The sequence below is a fragment of the Cheilinus undulatus genome, linkage group 16 (genome assembly GCF_018320785.1).
Source record: "Cheilinus undulatus linkage group 16, ASM1832078v1, whole genome shotgun sequence".
Lineage (NCBI taxonomy): Eukaryota > Metazoa > Chordata > Actinopteri > Labriformes > Labridae > Cheilinus > Cheilinus undulatus.
Genome location: NC_054880.1, coordinates 5,061,485 through 5,078,429, shown reverse-complemented (window position 1 = coordinate 5,078,429; position 16,945 = coordinate 5,061,485). Strand labels below are relative to the sequence as shown.

General features: G+C 37.8%; 3 protein-coding genes across 3 annotated transcripts; all 3 read left to right on the top strand.

Moving 5' to 3' along the window:
• Positions 1 to 658: 658 nt before the first annotated feature.
• Positions 659 to 5,442, top strand: LOC121523874 (zinc finger protein 260-like). The gene is made up of 2 exons (XM_041808933.1): positions 659 to 798; positions 3,377 to 5,442. The coding sequence occupies exons 1-2, from the start codon at positions 774 to 776 to the stop codon at positions 4,369 to 4,371; spliced, it is 1,020 nt and encodes a 339-aa protein (XP_041664867.1). The 5' UTR covers positions 659 to 773; the 3' UTR covers positions 4,372 to 5,442.
• Positions 5,443 to 6,806: 1,364 nt separating this feature from the next.
• Positions 6,807 to 9,950, top strand: LOC121523490 (zinc finger protein OZF-like). The gene is made up of 2 exons (XM_041808399.1): positions 6,807 to 6,922; positions 8,503 to 9,950. Exons 1-2 carry the CDS (start codon positions 6,898 to 6,900, stop codon positions 9,948 to 9,950), a joined length of 1,473 nt encoding a protein of 490 aa, XP_041664333.1. The 5' UTR covers positions 6,807 to 6,897.
• Positions 9,951 to 11,874: 1,924 nt separating this feature from the next.
• Positions 11,875 to 16,685, top strand: LOC121523850 (zinc finger protein OZF-like). Its single transcript, XM_041808907.1, has 2 exons — positions 11,875 to 11,994; positions 14,691 to 16,685. The coding sequence occupies exons 1-2, from the start codon at positions 11,970 to 11,972 to the stop codon at positions 15,875 to 15,877; spliced, it is 1,212 nt and encodes a 403-aa protein (XP_041664841.1). The 5' UTR covers positions 11,875 to 11,969; the 3' UTR covers positions 15,878 to 16,685.
• Positions 16,686 to 16,945: the final 260 nt, after the last annotated feature.

Sequence of the window (16,945 nt, the reverse complement as noted above, 5' to 3'; positions counted from 1 at the left end):
TAAAATGTTATGATTATGAGTTTAAAAGTCAAAATTATGATATAAAAAGTCAGAATTAGAGAAAAAAGTAATAATAAGTCAAGATTATGTATTGAAAAGTCAAAATTATAACATAAAAAGTTATAATTGACTAAATTACTTTTTATCTCATAATACTGACTTTGTATTTTTTAATTCAGATTTTTAAAATCTCATTATTTTTAATCTCATAATTATGACTTTGGATTTTTTTTTTCTTTTTCTTTCTTTTTTTTTTTTTAAATTTCCTTACTTCCACAAGGAAGGGGGTGGGGAGGGGGGGCTCTCTTAAAAATGTCCAAACAGTGTGATCCAGCACTACAAAATAATGCAAGTAAATTTAATTTAGCCATTGTAAAAACTTGCTCATAAATTGGGAAATTATGGTTGAAAAATACATCAAAATGAATATATATTTGTAAAAATTGAGCAACATTTGTTGCTTCGCTAACCGGCTAAGAGGAGCTATGTGTAATATTCTATCTAGGGGCCCTAATCCTAACCACGACCTTGGTTATATACTCAGTTAGCCAGTTGGTTAAGTTGTAATTACCTATTTTGATTCCTACCAGTAGGGGGCGGAGATGCACGATTTCTTGTTTGCAAACTGCCAATAAACGTCATCAAAGAAGAAAAGAGATCAGGCCCAAAGCCTCCCGTTTCCCACAGTTAGCATGGTTAGATGATCCACCGTCCTGCAGAAGTCTTCATTATTTTCTTATCCTGTCCTTGTTTGAGTCTCGGATGTTTTTAAAATGTCCGTGTTTCAGGATCGTTCAGGTTTGTTGTCTTTCTTATTCTCTAAACTTGTTTACTGTAAATATTTCAGAGAGCTGAGCCTTTAGCTAACGACCAGATCCACACAGCTCAGTGTTAGCCACAGCTAGCTTCAGATGATAATATCGCGTTGTTTTTTGGAATTCAAACTCTTAGCTGACTGTTGTGATATTGTTTTAACGTGTTTTATGATGAAGAATAAACATGGGTGACGGTACGTTTATTTTAACATAAGTAGACTGTAATCACATAGGTCCTGTCGTTTTCAGCAATCTGTCATTCCAGAGGTAAACAGTGAACTATTCACTCCTACAGACGTCTTTATCAGAAAACTGACTGATTTTATGACTTCTTGTAGACTGAATTTTCCTCTCATTTTTCCCCTTTTAATTCTTTTTAAGCTTCAAAATAATGTGCAGCTTTGTCCCATGCAGCGGTCACAGCCTGGCATCCTGCTTCTTTTTACTTTTTTTCTGCCAATAGAAGAATCACATTTACTTGCATAGAACTTCTTGACCCTTAATAATGCAACACCAAGTGACAAAGCGCTTTAAATACTAACAAATACACTAAAAAGAATACATGAAAATACAGGTAGCCTCACCCTCCCAATCCATTATGCATGGGTTAGAAAAATGTCATGAAAAAAGTAAACATTAAATGCAGGAACTGTTGAATAAAGTAAGGCTGTTATGAATTAAATTTCAAATATTAAATGCTAATATCAAAGGGAAACATTTATATGGAGAAATTAGATAAATGTAGGTAATAGAGATTTAACAACTTAAATATGAAAATATAATAAGTAAGGTAAGGTAGTTAACTTTATTTATAACCACAGCTCATTGGTGACTTTTTACAATTAGGACCACATTCAGAAAATTATAATGCTGACTGGACCGCTTTGATATAGCTCACCTTAAGTACTAGTCGGAGACCTCTGATAATTTTTCTTATTACCCCTTGACAACCTTGACATTTTTTGTGGTGCATTCACACAAGAAAGTGATGACTGTTACAGACATTTTTGAATAAATACAGTCATGGACGTAAGTATTGGCACCCATGGAATTTCTCCAGAAAATACACCATGTCTCCCAGAAATTGTTGCAATTACAAATGTTTTTGGCATACATGTGTTTATTGCCTTTGTGTGCACTGGAACAACAAAAAATCTGAAGACAAAAGACAAAATATACACAATTTTACGCAAAACTCAAAAAATGGACTGGACAAAATTGTTGGCACCCTCAACTTAACCCTTGGGGAAAAATAACTGAAACCAATCGCTTCCTAAAACCATCAACAAGCTTCTAACACCTCTCAACTAGAACTTTGGACCACTCATTTGCAAACTGCTCCAAGTCTCTCAGATTTGAAGGGTGCTTCTTGCAACAACAGTTTTGAGATCTCTTCATAGGTGTTCAATGGGATTTAGATCCGGACTCATTGCTGGCTTATAGTACCAGCACTGTTACTGCCACAGGTGAGTTTAAATGAGCATCATATGCTTGAAATAAAATGATTTACCCACAGGTTTGAAAGGGGTGCCAATAATTTTGTCCAGCTCATTTTTTGAGTAATAATAATAAGATAATAAAAATAATAATAAAACAATAAAAAAGCCAGGCTGAAATTTACCTGAATTCATTTTGTCAAGCCACAAAGCTTCTGGGAGAATGTTCTTTAGACAGATGAGACAGAACTGCAGCTTTTTGGACAGTCACATCAGCTCTATGTTCACAGACACAAAGAAAAGAAGACTGTAGCTACTGTGAAACATGGAGGAGGCTCAGTTATGTTCTGGGGCTGCTTTGCTGCATCTGGCACAGGGTGTCTTGAATCTTTCCAGAGTAAAATAAAATCTCAAGACCTTAAGGCATTCTGGAGCCAAAAGCTTGGTCTCAGTTGCAGGACATAGCTCCTCCAAAAGGATAATGAGACAAAACACTGAGCTAAAAACAGCCATGAATGGCTAAGAACAAACACGGGACTATTCTGAAATTGTCTTCTATGAGTCCTGATAAAATTCCTATTGAACATCTGTAGAAGGAGCTGAAACATGCAGTCTGGAGAAGGCACCCTTCAAACCTGAGATCATAAGGAGTGGGCCAAAATACGTGGGACAGGTGCAGAAGTCTCACTGAGAGTTACAGAAATTGCTTGATTGCAGCGATTGTCTCAAAAGGTTGCGCAACAAAATATTAAGTTAAGGGTACAGTCATTTTTATCCAGTCCAGTTTCATTAGTTTTTAAGGGTTCTGTTGAACCAGAGTTCAAAAGCAACGTGTGATTTCCATTAGTTGATATTTAGTCAAATTTTATTTATTGTTTCTTTTGTCAGTTTCTAGTCATTTCAAGGTTTTATTTCTTTAACAAAAGGGTACTAACAATTTTGTCCACCTGTATATCCCACATTGTTTGTTGTTGCTGAGCTGCACAAAGTTTCCTACCTTCCATAATTTGGGAAATAAAATACATGTAAAGGGTGACCAATTGCAGGTTGCAAACTAAAATAAGAGGCTTTATGTGAATAAGTACTGACTGAGTTTTTTCCATAATGTGTGCCACTGTATTGTAGATTTCCCTGAGGAGGTCCAGCAGGTTACAGTAAAGGAAGAAGTTCCCCCTGAGAATCAGGAGGTTACTAAATCCCTGCAGATTAAAGAGGAACCAGTGGAATTAAATATCAATCAGAAGAAAGATCAGCTTCATGGAGCAGAGGAGGATGATATCATCAAGTTCACTTTTTCTCCTACCTTTGTGAAGAGTGAAGATGATGAAGAGGAACCTCAGTCCTCACAGCTTCATCAAAGACAAACTGAAGAATTAAAAACAGATGATGGAGAGGACTGTGGAGAACCAGCAGCAGTCGGGTACTCTGATCCAGAGAGAGATTTGCATCCAAAAACTGAGGTCAAGACTGAAGACTTTTCTGAGGCTGAAACTGATGACAGTGCTGATTGGGAGGAAACAACAGACCACCAGTCATATTCAAAACCAGTAAAAAATAAGAGAAGAAGGACTAATAAGGAATTACATAGCTGTTCTGAGTGTGGTAAAGTATTCAAGCACAAAGGCCATCTCAAAGATCACATGAGAATTCACACTGGAGAGAAACCCTACGTCTGCTCAGAGTGTGGTAAAAGATTCAACCAACAAGGGAACTTGAATAAACACATGAATACCCACTCCAAAGACAAATCATTCAAATGTTCTGAGTGTGGAAAAGGATTTAACCAGAAAAGAAACCTGACCAAACACATATTTGTTCACACTAGGAAGAAGCCCTTTAGCTGCGCTCTGTGTCGTAGAGGATTTGGGCGAAAAGAAAATCTGACCAGACATATGAAGACTCACTCATGGGAGAAACCTGATCACGGTGTAAGTCAGTCCCTGGTTTCTCCTCCTGAGTCATCTGGCGGTTTGCCAGGACATTCTTTGGGCCAGTCAAAAGTCCTTCTTCATATCCTCCCTAAAACTCCTCCAACACCCAGAATTTTGCTTCTGCAAGTACCAGCGGCACAGCCCTCAGGGCCATCAGATAGTCTCCTGCTTCTAAAGACCCCTGGGTAAGCTACGCTCAGGAGGATTTCTGCCTCTTGTCCAGCCACCAACAGATTATTGGGCTCTTCTGGTCATAACTCCTAGCATCTGCTTCCATAATGGAGGCTGGGATCGTGGACCAATCAGACTCTGTGTGCCACTTCTAGAGGTGGGAGTTGAAAACCTCCTAACAGAAGCCTTCCCAGCTGACTCTCGCTACCTGCATAAATGTACCAGATAAGCCCAGCAGACTCAACACCTTGTGAGGACCACAGATCTGATGATGTTCACTGGTGTAAGAGGTGTGCAGATAAACATCCTAGTGTCCAAATATTGTAGTTATTTATGCAGAAGAATCTCTGCGACACCTCCAGACCCTCTTTAACTTACTTAAATGATTTCATTCATTGACCAACAGGCTGTAGCTAAAGAGAAAGAAATCTTGTAGATAGCCTTAATATGAAGGCACACATATTCAACACATTATAGGAAATTAAGTTTGATTGTACTGGTCAGTGACAAGCAAAACTGGCTTGAGGATCAATAATACAAAGAATTGGGGCAAAATCATGTCCATGAACTAGGCTCAAAAACCATAATATTGAATTTTTTGTCATTTTTTCACACTCCTAGCATACTGTTCTCAGGGCATTTTTAAAATCACTATGTTCCACAGAGCAGCACCTTCCACAGACTGGTAATGCTGAAAATTAATCAACTTTTGGAGGCAACTGGAGAGGTTTCAGTTCACTTTGTTTCCATACCTTTTTTTAAAAAAAACTTCACTGACAGCCAGAGAAGACCCCCCTGATTTGTCACTGTTCCCGTTGGCCTCTCCTTTCCATCTCTGGTGGGTTTGATCATGATTTGGCGAAGGCATTAACAGCCTGCAATGTTGTTGCTTTTATTTTACTCTGTGATGGATGACAAAGTTTGAAAACTATGATGCTGAGGTTTGACTTTAAAAGGAGTACAGTCTGGAGCTGCTCTTGTAAACTGTCTTTTTATAACTTGTCTAGATTTGGCTGTATAGATTAAAAATGTCCGTTCATTGACAGAAAATGAAATTATTGTGGTGTAAACTAAAATCAAATAATTTAAATGATCTTTATTTAAAATTGGTTTTAATATAAAATCTTTTTTCCTGAATGTGTGCCTCTGTGTTGTAGTTTTTCTGAATGTTGTACAACAGCTTTCAGTGAGTGAAGAAGAGGTTGCTATCTATTTTTATCAGCTACATCTTATCCACCTCTAGTAGTTTTGATTTTGGCCGATATACATCCAGTCCATACCGGAAGTCTCAACTGGAAGTCTGTACGTCTAAGGTTAGGCTTAGGCATCCAAACCTGAGTGGTTAGCTTCAGGGTAAGGCAGTGGGGAAGGTGATATATTTGAGATCCAGCAGCAAGGGTTAGGCTTAGGCACGAAAAAGACTGACAAACACTGGCAGCTGAGTCCAACACGAAGAAGAAACTTCGGCTTAGGACTTCTGGCATGGCTTGGCTGTATAGCAACGCCCATGGTGGCCATCTTGACTGCAGTTGGGTCCCTCTCGAAGTCACAGCCTGCAAAACTGTTGCTCTGATATTGATCTGTGACCGATGATGAAGCTTAGAAAACAAAATATTGAGATTTAACTCAAATAAAAGAGTACACTAGACTGCTTTAGACCAAATATGCAGATACCAACAGAAGAGAAACCCTTCATATGTCTTGTGTGTGTGACAAAAATATTTGTTCTTGAAGGTCAACTGATAAAATACATTAGTACGCACACAGAAGAGAAACCCTTCAGCTGCTCTGAAGGGTGAAAAGAGATTTATATGCATGGTGATTTTCTATTACTTCAGAATGAATTTTTTTTAACCAATCCTTAAATCAGTATGTATGTGAAAGCTTTTTTAAATGAAGCAACGGGTTGTACCAGGGATTATCTGATTTTCTGCCTATTTCTGTCAGTTTTTATATGCCTGGACATTTTTTTTAAGTTGTGCATTGGTTTGAAGACAACTATCTTCTCTTGGATGTAACTAAGACAGAGGAAATGATGATTGGATGTTACAACGAACTGCAATATTAACCTGAAAAGGGGGGAGGAGGTGTTGACAGCAGAGTGGTGCTTGTACGACAGAGGTCGTGAAGAAATCTAGTTGAAGAATTAATGAAAGAGTACACGCCCATAACCGGCTGATTGGAGAAGCAGGGAGAGAGAGGATGATACAGAGAGACATGAATGAAAGACTTAATGGTGATTACAACACATTTTGTCCCTGACCTGGCCCTGTTTTTCTGTCGTGTAAACTATAAGACATGAAAGTGTCAGTCAGAGTTGGAAATGATAAATTAACTGTATTAAATTTATTCAAGACTGGATACGTGATGTTCTATTTTATTGTGAAGGTCGGGTGAATGTACAGGAAGTGGTGTTTGTGTTTCCGGGTCATGAATCCTTGCTACTGCGTTTGGATGATCCAGCGTTCTGTAGGACCAGAGCAATCCTGGAAAGGAGTTCCGATGTGACTTTACTTCTTTTTTGATTTTTCGGATGTGCTGGAGATGTCCGGCTTTCAGGATCTTTCGGGTTTGTTTTCTTTCTTTTTTAAAATAAAGTTGTTTGTGGCTAGCACAGTGTTAGCCACAGATAGCTCCTGTTGATCATGTAACTGTTTTCTCGGATAAAAGAATATCTGGTTTCTATTTTAAAGGGTCTTATAGCACTTAATGAGGAAATCTGAATGAAAATCTGTGGTGAAAATGCGTTGATTTGATACAAACTGGAGGTATTTGTGTCATTCACTGAGCTCCAGGCAGCAGCTCCGTGTCTGTGTTTGGCTGTGAACTATTGGGAGGTGTGTGTTGTTCAGCAGCTATCACTGAAGCTGACATATAACACCCCAGCCTCTTTGAACTTGTCCAAACTGTTGGTATCAGCCCTGAAAGGATCCCAGTCTGTCCAGTCTAAACATGTCTGTAGATCAGGGCTCACTATTTAGAATTTAACAAGGTCAGCCTCAAGAAAAACTCCCCAAATGAAGGTCTGGAACATCATAATGTCAAACTTGTGATATGATCAGGCCCATTTCATTATTTAAAAATAGTCTATAAGTAACTGGAGGTACTGTGATGATTTAATGCAGGGGTTCTCAACCTTTTCAGCCCCTGACCCCCGAATTAAAGGTGCTAGTGACCGTGGATCCGCACTGTAGCTGAAGGTGGTTGAACACAGCCATACACATTCAAGAATAGTCATGTGGAGACAAGGCTGACCATTAGGGGGGGGAAATGGGAGAGCTTTCAGGGGCCCTGCCAAACTGGGGGCCAGCAAAATCATAGTCCATTGTAAAAAAAAAAAAAAAAAAAAAAAAAAAAAAAATGTGGTATTTTATGTTTTACCAGAATAATAAAAACTCTTATCAAGAAACAAATTTTAATTTATTTGAGTAGTAGGTAGCTCTGTTAAAAACAGAATTGAAATATATAAAAATAGCTCAAATGGGTTAATAATGGCAAAAAATGGTGGGAAAGGTGTTGAAATTAGATTTCAAAAGTAGCAGAAATGGGTTAGAAATGCCAAAAATTACATAAAAGGGGCCAAAAATATCTCAGTTTTTTTACCTTTTAAAATCATGATTTTTACTTTTATCTCACGTTTTTTACCTTTTTCAACTCCAAACTTGAAATTTTATCTTGTTTTTGTATTTAAAATGCATTATTTTAAATTTTATTTCATATTTTGACATTTGAAACTCATGATTTGGATGTTTACCTCATATTTTGGATGTTAAAAATTATGATTTTAAATTTTATCTCAATCTTTGATTTTTAAAATTAGCCCAATTGTTTAAATATCCTATCCTATCTCAATAAATATCCTATCTCATAGTCAAAAGATCATTTTGACTTTAAATGTCATGTTTTTAACTTTTAAACTTAAAAGTTTTACTTTTTATCTCAGATTTTGAGTTTTCAACTTATCATGTTCACCTTTTAATCACAAAGTCATTCATCAAAAGTAACATGCAGGATTGATTCAGACCACATGCAATGTTTGATTAATTATCAAGCCAAGATTACAAAGAAAATGCAGGTCTGACTGTTAATAACTATTACACTGTTTTGGTGTCAAATCTGTTTACCTTAATCTGTGTTTATGTATTTTAGATTTTCCTGAGGAGGTCCAGCAGCTTTCAGTCAGTAAAGAAGAGGCTCCCTCAGAGCAGAAAGAAATGAACTCCAGTCTGGACCTGGAGATTAGCGAGCCTCTACACATTAAAGAGGAACCAGAAGAACTGTGGAGCAGTCAGGAGGGAGAGCAGCCTCTAAAACTAAAGGAGACGGAGACTGTCCAGTTCACGTTTCTCCCTGGTGCTAGGGAGAGTGAAGTGGATGAAGAGAAACCTCAGAACTCACAGCTTCATCAAAGACAAACAGAAGGAATGGAAACAGAAGCCAATAAAGAGGACTGTGGAGGAGCAGACACAGCCAGGGATTTTGACTCGGTGGGGCATTCACAGTCAGTGACTGAGGTTAAGAATGAAGATAATTCTGAAGCTGAGACAGATGACAGTGCTGACTGGGATGAGACACCAGAACACCAATCAGGTACAAACTCAGAGGTAAACATTGAAAATAAGTTAGCAGATACCAACAAGAAATCACACAGCTGCTCTGCGTGTGGGAAAAGATTCAACCAAAAACATCATGTGAAAAATCACATGAGAATTCATACAGGAGAGAAACCCTTCAACTGCTCTGTATGCAGCAAAAGATTCAGCCAAAAGAGTCATTTGATAGATCATATGAGAATTCACACAGGGGAGAAACCCTACAAATGCTCTGAGTGTGGAAAGAGATTTATCCTTAAAGGTCATCTGACGCAACATTTAAGAACACATACAAGAGAGAAACCCTTTGGCTGCCCTGAGTGTGGCAAAAAATTTACCCAACTAGGAAGTATGAACAAACACATGAGAATCCACTCAGAGGAAAACCCCTTTGGTTGTCCTGAGTGTGGTAAAGGATTTAGCCAACAGAGTAATCTCACAGATCATATGAGAACTCACACTGGAGAGAAACCCTTCAGCTGCTCAGAGTGTGGTAAAAGTTTTAACCAAAAAGGTAATCTGGCCCAGCATATGAGGCATCACACAGGAGAGAAACCCTTCAGCTGTTCTGAGTGTGGTGAAAGATTTAATTTCAAAGTTTGTATGACAGCTCATATGGCAAATCACACTGGAGAGAAACCCTTCAGCTGCTCTTACTGTGATAAAAGGTTTAACAGAAAGTCTTACCTGACAATTCACTTGGCAAATCACAGAGGAGAGAAACCCTTCCACTGCAGTGTTTGTGACCAACGGTTTGCTTGGCGGTCTCAGTTAAGAATTCACAAATGTGATGGTGATCAAGCTTCAGAGTCTCATCAAAACCAAGCAACAGAGAGAAGAGAGGCAGAAACAGAAGATGATGGAGAGGACTGTGTTGGATCAGAAGCAGCCAAGAACCCAGATCCAGAGAGACATTTACAACCAGAGACTGAGGTCACGATTGAGGAGTCTTCTGCACCTGACACTGAAGATACTGATGATTTGGAGTACACAAGAAAACATTAGGAATGTTTCAACTCTGAGAAGTTACAGTTGAGATGTAATACTGTTGAGACACCACTATGAGTGTGATATACATTCAGCTGGAATTATCTCTTGAAGAGATGCAAAAACTCACTCAGAGAGATTTGCTGATCTCTAAATTATTGTACATGTTTAAATGTAATTTTTTTATTATATTGTTGTTTTTTAATTATTAATAAAGCTATTACTACTGTTACAGTGGGAGTTTTGTATGATGGCTCCTTTAGTTTGTTTAACTGTGTGGCATGTTTGCTGGACGAACTAGACTGTATGTTGGAAGTTAGTTTCTATACAATTATTGAAAATAACGGTGAAGTTTGTTTTTATTATAATATGGATATCTTTGTAAAGACACTTTAGTAATGGTTCAACCTTTGGTTTTAAATCCATCATGTTTTAATTCTTTCTCCTTTACCATAAACTTTTAATTCAGAATAGTTTGACTCTGAGGTTCCTGACTAATTTAGACATTTGTCTTATTTGTATTCACATTAGTAAAATCTGATTTCATGTGGATAGTTTTTCTTTGTCTTCATAGTTGAAAACATGTCTTTTTGATAAACTCTCTCAGATCTAGTTTGATATATTTTAACACATTGCCTCTGTGCTGATGTGTGAGATACTTCATAAAGGTATTTTACATAATTGACCTTTTATGACAATGTATCATTCAATCAATCAATCAATCAATCAATCAATCAAACTTTATTTGTATAGCACTTTTCATACATTGAAATGTTGCACAAAGTGCTTTACACACAACAGAAAATTAAAAGACAAATACATGAGTTCACCCCCCCATCCATCACACACTATCCCCATCCCACCCTATTCCCCCACCCAATCTGTAGTCCATATACAACATTGGCAACTATGGCATAAATAATGAATTCCTTACAAACAAAATTCAGAATGAGGAAACACTGGAGGTTAGGCTAGACTCTTAAAACAAAGTGACAGTAAATGACATAAAAACAGAATGAGAAGATACTAAAATAAAAATAAAAACAAAATATAGATCAATAAAACTGTATAAAATAAGTTAAAAAAGAAAACAAAAAGAGAGCTTGGTAAAGTTATGTTAAGAGGATAAACTACTAAAAGGCAATCCTCAAATTAAGATATAGTGAGATGAAACCTAAAACACACACAAAATTAAGATAAACCAAATTTTACTTAAAAGTCAGGCTTAAAAGGTAGGTCTTGAGTTTGCTTTTGAAAACATTAACATTAGACGCAGCCCTCAGGTCTTCAGGTAAGCTCTATATTTAGTCCATACTTGTGTTCTTTTGTCCCTGTGGTACATCATCTTCTGTCCACATTCATGTTTGCATTTCTCTAAGAACAGTTGACATTTATTATTACAAGTGTTGCAATTTTTCTTAATGATGTATTGTTTGCTGACTTCTGAACTTCTCGATGTGTTCCTACATGCATTTTGTCATAGTAGTGGAGACGTGAAAAAAGCCAAAGATCAGGCAGTGAACGTTGAGATATAAATATTTTCATGTACTATTGCAGCACTAAATTCACTCCTGAGAAAGATTAACTGATGAATCAGTGCTTGAGATGTAGCATTGGCAGATTTACAAAAGTTATGATTAAATAAATAAAAAAAAATGATGTTTTCAGGGTATAGAAGCTCCATTAGTCCCAAGATTAGCAGCTAGCCATCAGAACTATCCTTCTCATCTCCTCCAGACCACTGTGGCCTGCAGAGACTAAGCAGCACAAAACGAAGGAGAAAATTGCAGCCGTTGCTGTTTTTGTTAATTTGTCTGACAAAGTATATAAACGTTGGCTAGGCGAAGCTCCGCTTTTATTGTGAAGGCCAGATGAGAGTACCGGAAGTTGCGTTTTCCTTCCGTGTCTGGAAGGCTCTTTCTGCCGAGCATAGGTGGTGTATCTGAGTGATCCAGCGTACTGAAAGAGCAGAGGAATCCCAGACAGTTTCTCGGAGTTGACTTTCTCCTCCTTCTTTGACTCTTGGATGTTTGTAAAATGTCCGGGTTCCAGGATCTTTCTGGTTTGTTTTTTTCTTCCTGTTTCTTGTAAATATTTCGGAGAGCTGAGCCTTTAGCCAATAGCTGTAGCTAGCTCCTGATGATAAAACTCTGTCTGACTACCCTCTTAGATAGTAAGCTGACGTGACAATGTTGGATCAGTGTTAACCCGTCCAGCTTTATAACACTGAAACAATGTTAAAATGTAATGTTATGCACCCTCAGTGAAATTGAATCAATGCTGAAATCATAACCAAAGATCAGTGGTGCTACAAATGTCTCTCAACTCCTTTTTAACCAGATAACTGTAACATTTATAACATATTATGCTTTATCAGCAGCCAACATAGATGTTAGTTTAGATATGGTGTATTACCAAACATAAGGCATAGCAGTTATGGACAGCTGTAGGCCAATCTCTAAATTTTCTTACCTTGCAAAATATTTGAATCTTTAGTAAATGAGCAATTTAACTAATTTCTTTAAGAGCACTCTGTGTTGAGTTCACAGCAGTCTGGATTTAGACAAAAACACAACGCTGTCTCTACTGCCATTCTTGTTTTAAATCAGTGTTACTCAACCCTGCTCAACCAAAGAGCCAAATTGTTAAAAAAAAAAAATACCTTGGCAAGAGCAACAATCTAGGTGGTGAAAGTGGCAAAAACGACTTGAAGGAGCAATAAAAAAAAGTTAAAGGTGGCAAAAATGGTCTAAAAGTGGCAAAGATGTGGCAAAAAAAATGAGAGAAATGGGACTAAAATGGGCAAAAAAACAGACAAGAGTGGCAATATAGGGCAAAAAATGGGAAACTAGTGGTTTTTAATGGCAAAAGGTAGCTTAAATGGGCAAAAAGTTGTAAAAAGAGGCAAAAGTGGAATAAAAGTGGCTAAGAGAAGTTGTAAGAATGGGCAAAAAAGACGAAACAAGTGGTATTTAATGGAAAAAAGGTAGCTTAAATGGGCCAAAAATGGTGAAAAGGGGCAAAAATGGCATAAAAGTGGCTAAGAGAAGTTGCAAAAATGAGCAAGAAAGTGGAAACAAGTAGTATTTAATGGCAAAAGGCTGCTTAAATGGGCAAAAAAATGTGAAAAAATGCTGAAAAGGGGCAAAAATGGCCCATAAGTGGCTTAAACGTGGCAAAAAATGAGAGACAAGTGACTAAAATGTACAAAAAGCAGTCAAGAGTGGCAAAATAGGGCAAAAATATAGGAAACAAGTGGTATTTATTGACAGAAGGTAGCTTAAATGGGCAAAAAATGGTGATAAAGAGCAAAAATGGAATAAAAGTGGCAAAAAAAAGTTACAACAAAAGGGCAAAATAGCGGAAACAAGTGGTATTTATTGCAAAGGTAGCTTACTGGGCGAAAAGTGGAGAAAAATTGGGTAAAAGTGGCAAAAATGGGGGAAAAGTGTCAAAAAGAAGTCGGATTTAATTGCAAAGGTAGCTTAATTGGGAGAAAAGTGGCAAAAATGGTGAAAAAGGGCAAAAATGGGATAAATGTGACAATTAAGTTTGGCGATTAAAGCCTTCTGTATTATTCTGGGAAAGAAACTGATTTTTGTGATTAATTTCTGAGGTCAAAGTTTCCCTTTTCTGAGGTTTTCTGGGGGAATAATATTTCAAATCAAGGAATGAAAGAGCCACAAATCATCACAAAAGAGCTGCATGTGGCTCCAGAGCCACACGTTGAGTATCACTGTTCTAAATTATATCATCCTTGGATTATAGGAACCACTGTGCCGCTCTTTTTATTGACCTTCTCAAAAGCTTTCAACACAGTTAATCATGCAATGTTTTTAACCAAGCAAGACAATATTCAGGTTGATAAAAATGCGTACAGTGGGTTCAAGAGCTGTCTCATGGGTAGGGATGAATATTGAAATCTTGTACTGACATGGCACCAGCTCCAACACATCTGATACCTACTGAACTGAATAACAACACGGTTATTGATTCTTCTTTTCAATACCCTGCCAACACAATGTGACTCCCTGCAAGCCCAAATATAAGACACACTCTCCACTTTTCTTATCCCAAGTTCTATTAGCATCTTTTAAAGATATTTCTGTGAATCATTTACAATACTCAGACAGCACTTACTTCCTGCTGACTTTAAACACACTTTATTTCTCAAAAGTATTGATTCAGAAATTGTTCAAGCACCAGCACTGTGTAAAAAGTGTTGATTTAGCACCAGCATCAGAAAAGCCCAAACAGCTCCCAACCATACTCATGGGCAGACAGCATTCCACAAGGTTCTTGCTTTGGCCCTGTTTTTTTTTTTTTTTTTTTTTTTTGTTAAATATATGTTTTGGAGCTTTTATGCTTTTATTCAGAGATGAGGTCAGTGGAGAGAGTCAGAGAGTAGGGTAGAAACATGATGGAATGGAGCAGGCTGGATTTGAACCCAGTTCACTTGCATTCATAAGGTGCTTACCTAACCGCTAGGCCACCTGTGCCCCGGTGCCTGTTTTTCATAGTCAGATGAACCGTCACTCAGTATCTCACATATCACCTCATCAACAGAACAGGGAGTTACACACAAAAATGCAACAAAACCAATAAACATAGTGTCTTTCTGAATCCACAGGAACTTTAACGTCACGTGAGAGATGATTGCCTTTCCCACCAAGCCAGTTCCAGTGCCGGTGCTTGGGAAGAGCTGGTTCAGAGTAAATACGAAATAAGTTTCACAATATTTGTGCTTCTGTGTTTTAGTTTTTCCTGCGGAGGTCCAGCAGCTGTCAGTTAATAAAGAAGAGGTTTCCCCAGAGCAGCAGGTGAGGAGATCCAGTTTGAACCAAGAGATTACTCAGTCTCTGCTCATTAAAGAGGAACCAGAGGAGCTCTGGTGGGGCAGTAAAGAGGAAGAGCAACTTCAGGGGCCAGAGGAGGCTTGTATCAACAGATCAAGTTTTCTTCCCTTCCCTGTGAAGAGGGAAGACGATGCAGAGAACCCTCAATCCTCAGAGCTTGGTCATAGAAAAACTGCTGGAATGGGACCAGGGGCTGATGGAAACAACTGTGGAAGAGCAGGAGCTGCCAGGTACTTTGATCCAGAAGAAGATTTACAGCCAGAGACTGAGTTTAAGACTGAAGCTTCTTCTGAAGCTGAGACTGATGACAGTGCTGATTGGATGGAGACAACAGAACACCTGTCTTGTATGAACTCAGTGGTAAATATGAGAGAAAAGACTGATAATAAATCACATCACTGCTCTGAGTGTGGCAGAATATTTAAAAAGAAAGGGCATCTAAAAGAACATATGAGAATGCACACAGGAGAGAAACCCTTCAGCTGTTCTGAGTGTGGTAAAAGATTTTCTCGACAAGGAAATTTGACCAAACACACCAGAATCCACTCAGGAGAGAAACCTTTCAGCTGCTCTGAATGTGATACAAGATTCACTCAACGAGGTTGTTTGACTAGACACATGGTACTTCACACTAGACAGGCACTCTTCAGCTGTACTGAGTGTGGTAAGAGGTTTAACCTTGAGAGTCATCTGACCAAACATTTTAGAAACCACCCAGGGAAGAAACCTTTCTGCTGCTCTGATTGTGGTAAAGGGTTTAACAAAAGAAAATGTCTCACCAGACATATGTTAGTTCACAATAGAGAAAAGCTCTTCAGCTGCTTTGAGTGTGATAAAAGCTTTGCCCTTAAACATCATCTGACAAATCATATGAGAACGCATTCAGGAGAGAAACCTTTCAGCTGCTCTATGTGCAGTACAAGATTTGCCCAACGAGATTCTCTGGCCAGACATATGTTAGTTCACACTCGACAAAAGCCTTTCAGCTGTTCTGAGTGCAGTGCAAAATTTACCCAACGAGGCTCTCTGACCAGACATATGTTAGTTCACACTAAGCAGAAACCCTTCAGCTGCTCTGAGTGTGGTTAAATGTTTAGCCTTGAAAGTCATATGACCAAATGTGAGAAAAATTTAAATGGGGGAGAAACTTTTCTGCTGTCTGATTGTGGGAAAAAGTTTTAACAAAAAAAAAAAAAAAAAAAGTCTCATCAGACATATGTTGATTCATAGAATGTAGGAATGAACCACCACTATGTGGTTGAATTCTGAAAAAGGAATATGAACTAATGCAAATCAGATGACTATCAGTTTAACGGCCTTATGACAGAAGGACTAAAAATTAAACATAGTTTGTTATCTAACAGGATGTTATAAAGCAGCAGCCTGGGGATGTTAAAGTGAACTCAGTGGACAGGATGTGGTCATTTTTGGAAACTATTGCTTTAGCTTTTGTACCACCTGCCTTTCCCACAAAGAATGCAGATCTCTCTGCTGGACCCTGACTATTTTGGAGCAGACCTTAACAATACTGTTAAGACTGTTCTTGTCTTTGACGGACAGGCCATCGAACCAACAAATAAAAAAAAAGAACCTAAAAGGGTTTTAATAAAGGACCTGTCAGAAAACTAAATATTTTGTCACAGACATTAAAGGACTTTAACTTCCTCAGTAAATGAATTATTTGTCATTCAAATGTAGTTTATGGAGCAAGTTTGATCTCCTTTGGGCCACGGTGTGCGACATCTAATGTTGAACAAGAGTTAAACAGAGTTACTCTGATGACCACTCAACAATCACTGTTTTAACATTGTCCTTTTTGGCAGTAATACATCTTTTTCTACCCAGTAGAGTCATATACCTCTATTTGTATTTTATTGATATTTTATATTTAATTTTATTGCCCTGCAACCACTTTGGTTACTCTTTATTCGTCCATTTCACATTACCCTATTTATTATTTATTTCCAGTTGAAACCTTTCTCTCTTTGCAAGACAACCATTCTTGGCTTTCAGTTTTTTACTGTAATTTTACAGCTTGGTTAAAAATGTATAAAAGAGAATGAATAAAAATAAATGTGTGTTGTACAGTAAAATAAGTCTGTTGTCCCCATATGCAAACATCATTTTGGGTAAAAAAAACTACATCCTGTGCAAAGA

What these genes read in the sequence shown, in the direction of transcription:
- LOC121523874 (XM_041808933.1), top strand. Translation starts at nt 774, where the DNA reads ATGTCCGTGTTTCAGGATCGTTCAG. An exon ending in CGTGTTTCAGGATCGTTCAG is followed by an intron (nt 799 to 3,376) that starts GTTTGTTGTCTT and finishes ACTGTATTGTAG; the next exon opens with ATTTCCCTGAGGAGGTCCAG.
- LOC121523490 (XM_041808399.1), top strand. Translation starts at nt 6,898, where the DNA reads ATGTCCGGCTTTCAGGATCTTTCGG. An exon ending in CGGCTTTCAGGATCTTTCGG is followed by an intron (nt 6,923 to 8,502) that starts GTTTGTTTTCTT and finishes TATGTATTTTAG; the next exon opens with ATTTTCCTGAGGAGGTCCAG.
- LOC121523850 (XM_041808907.1), top strand. Translation starts at nt 11,970, where the DNA reads ATGTCCGGGTTCCAGGATCTTTCTG. An exon ending in CGGGTTCCAGGATCTTTCTG is followed by an intron (nt 11,995 to 14,690) that starts GTTTGTTTTTTT and finishes TCTGTGTTTTAG; the next exon opens with TTTTTCCTGCGGAGGTCCAG.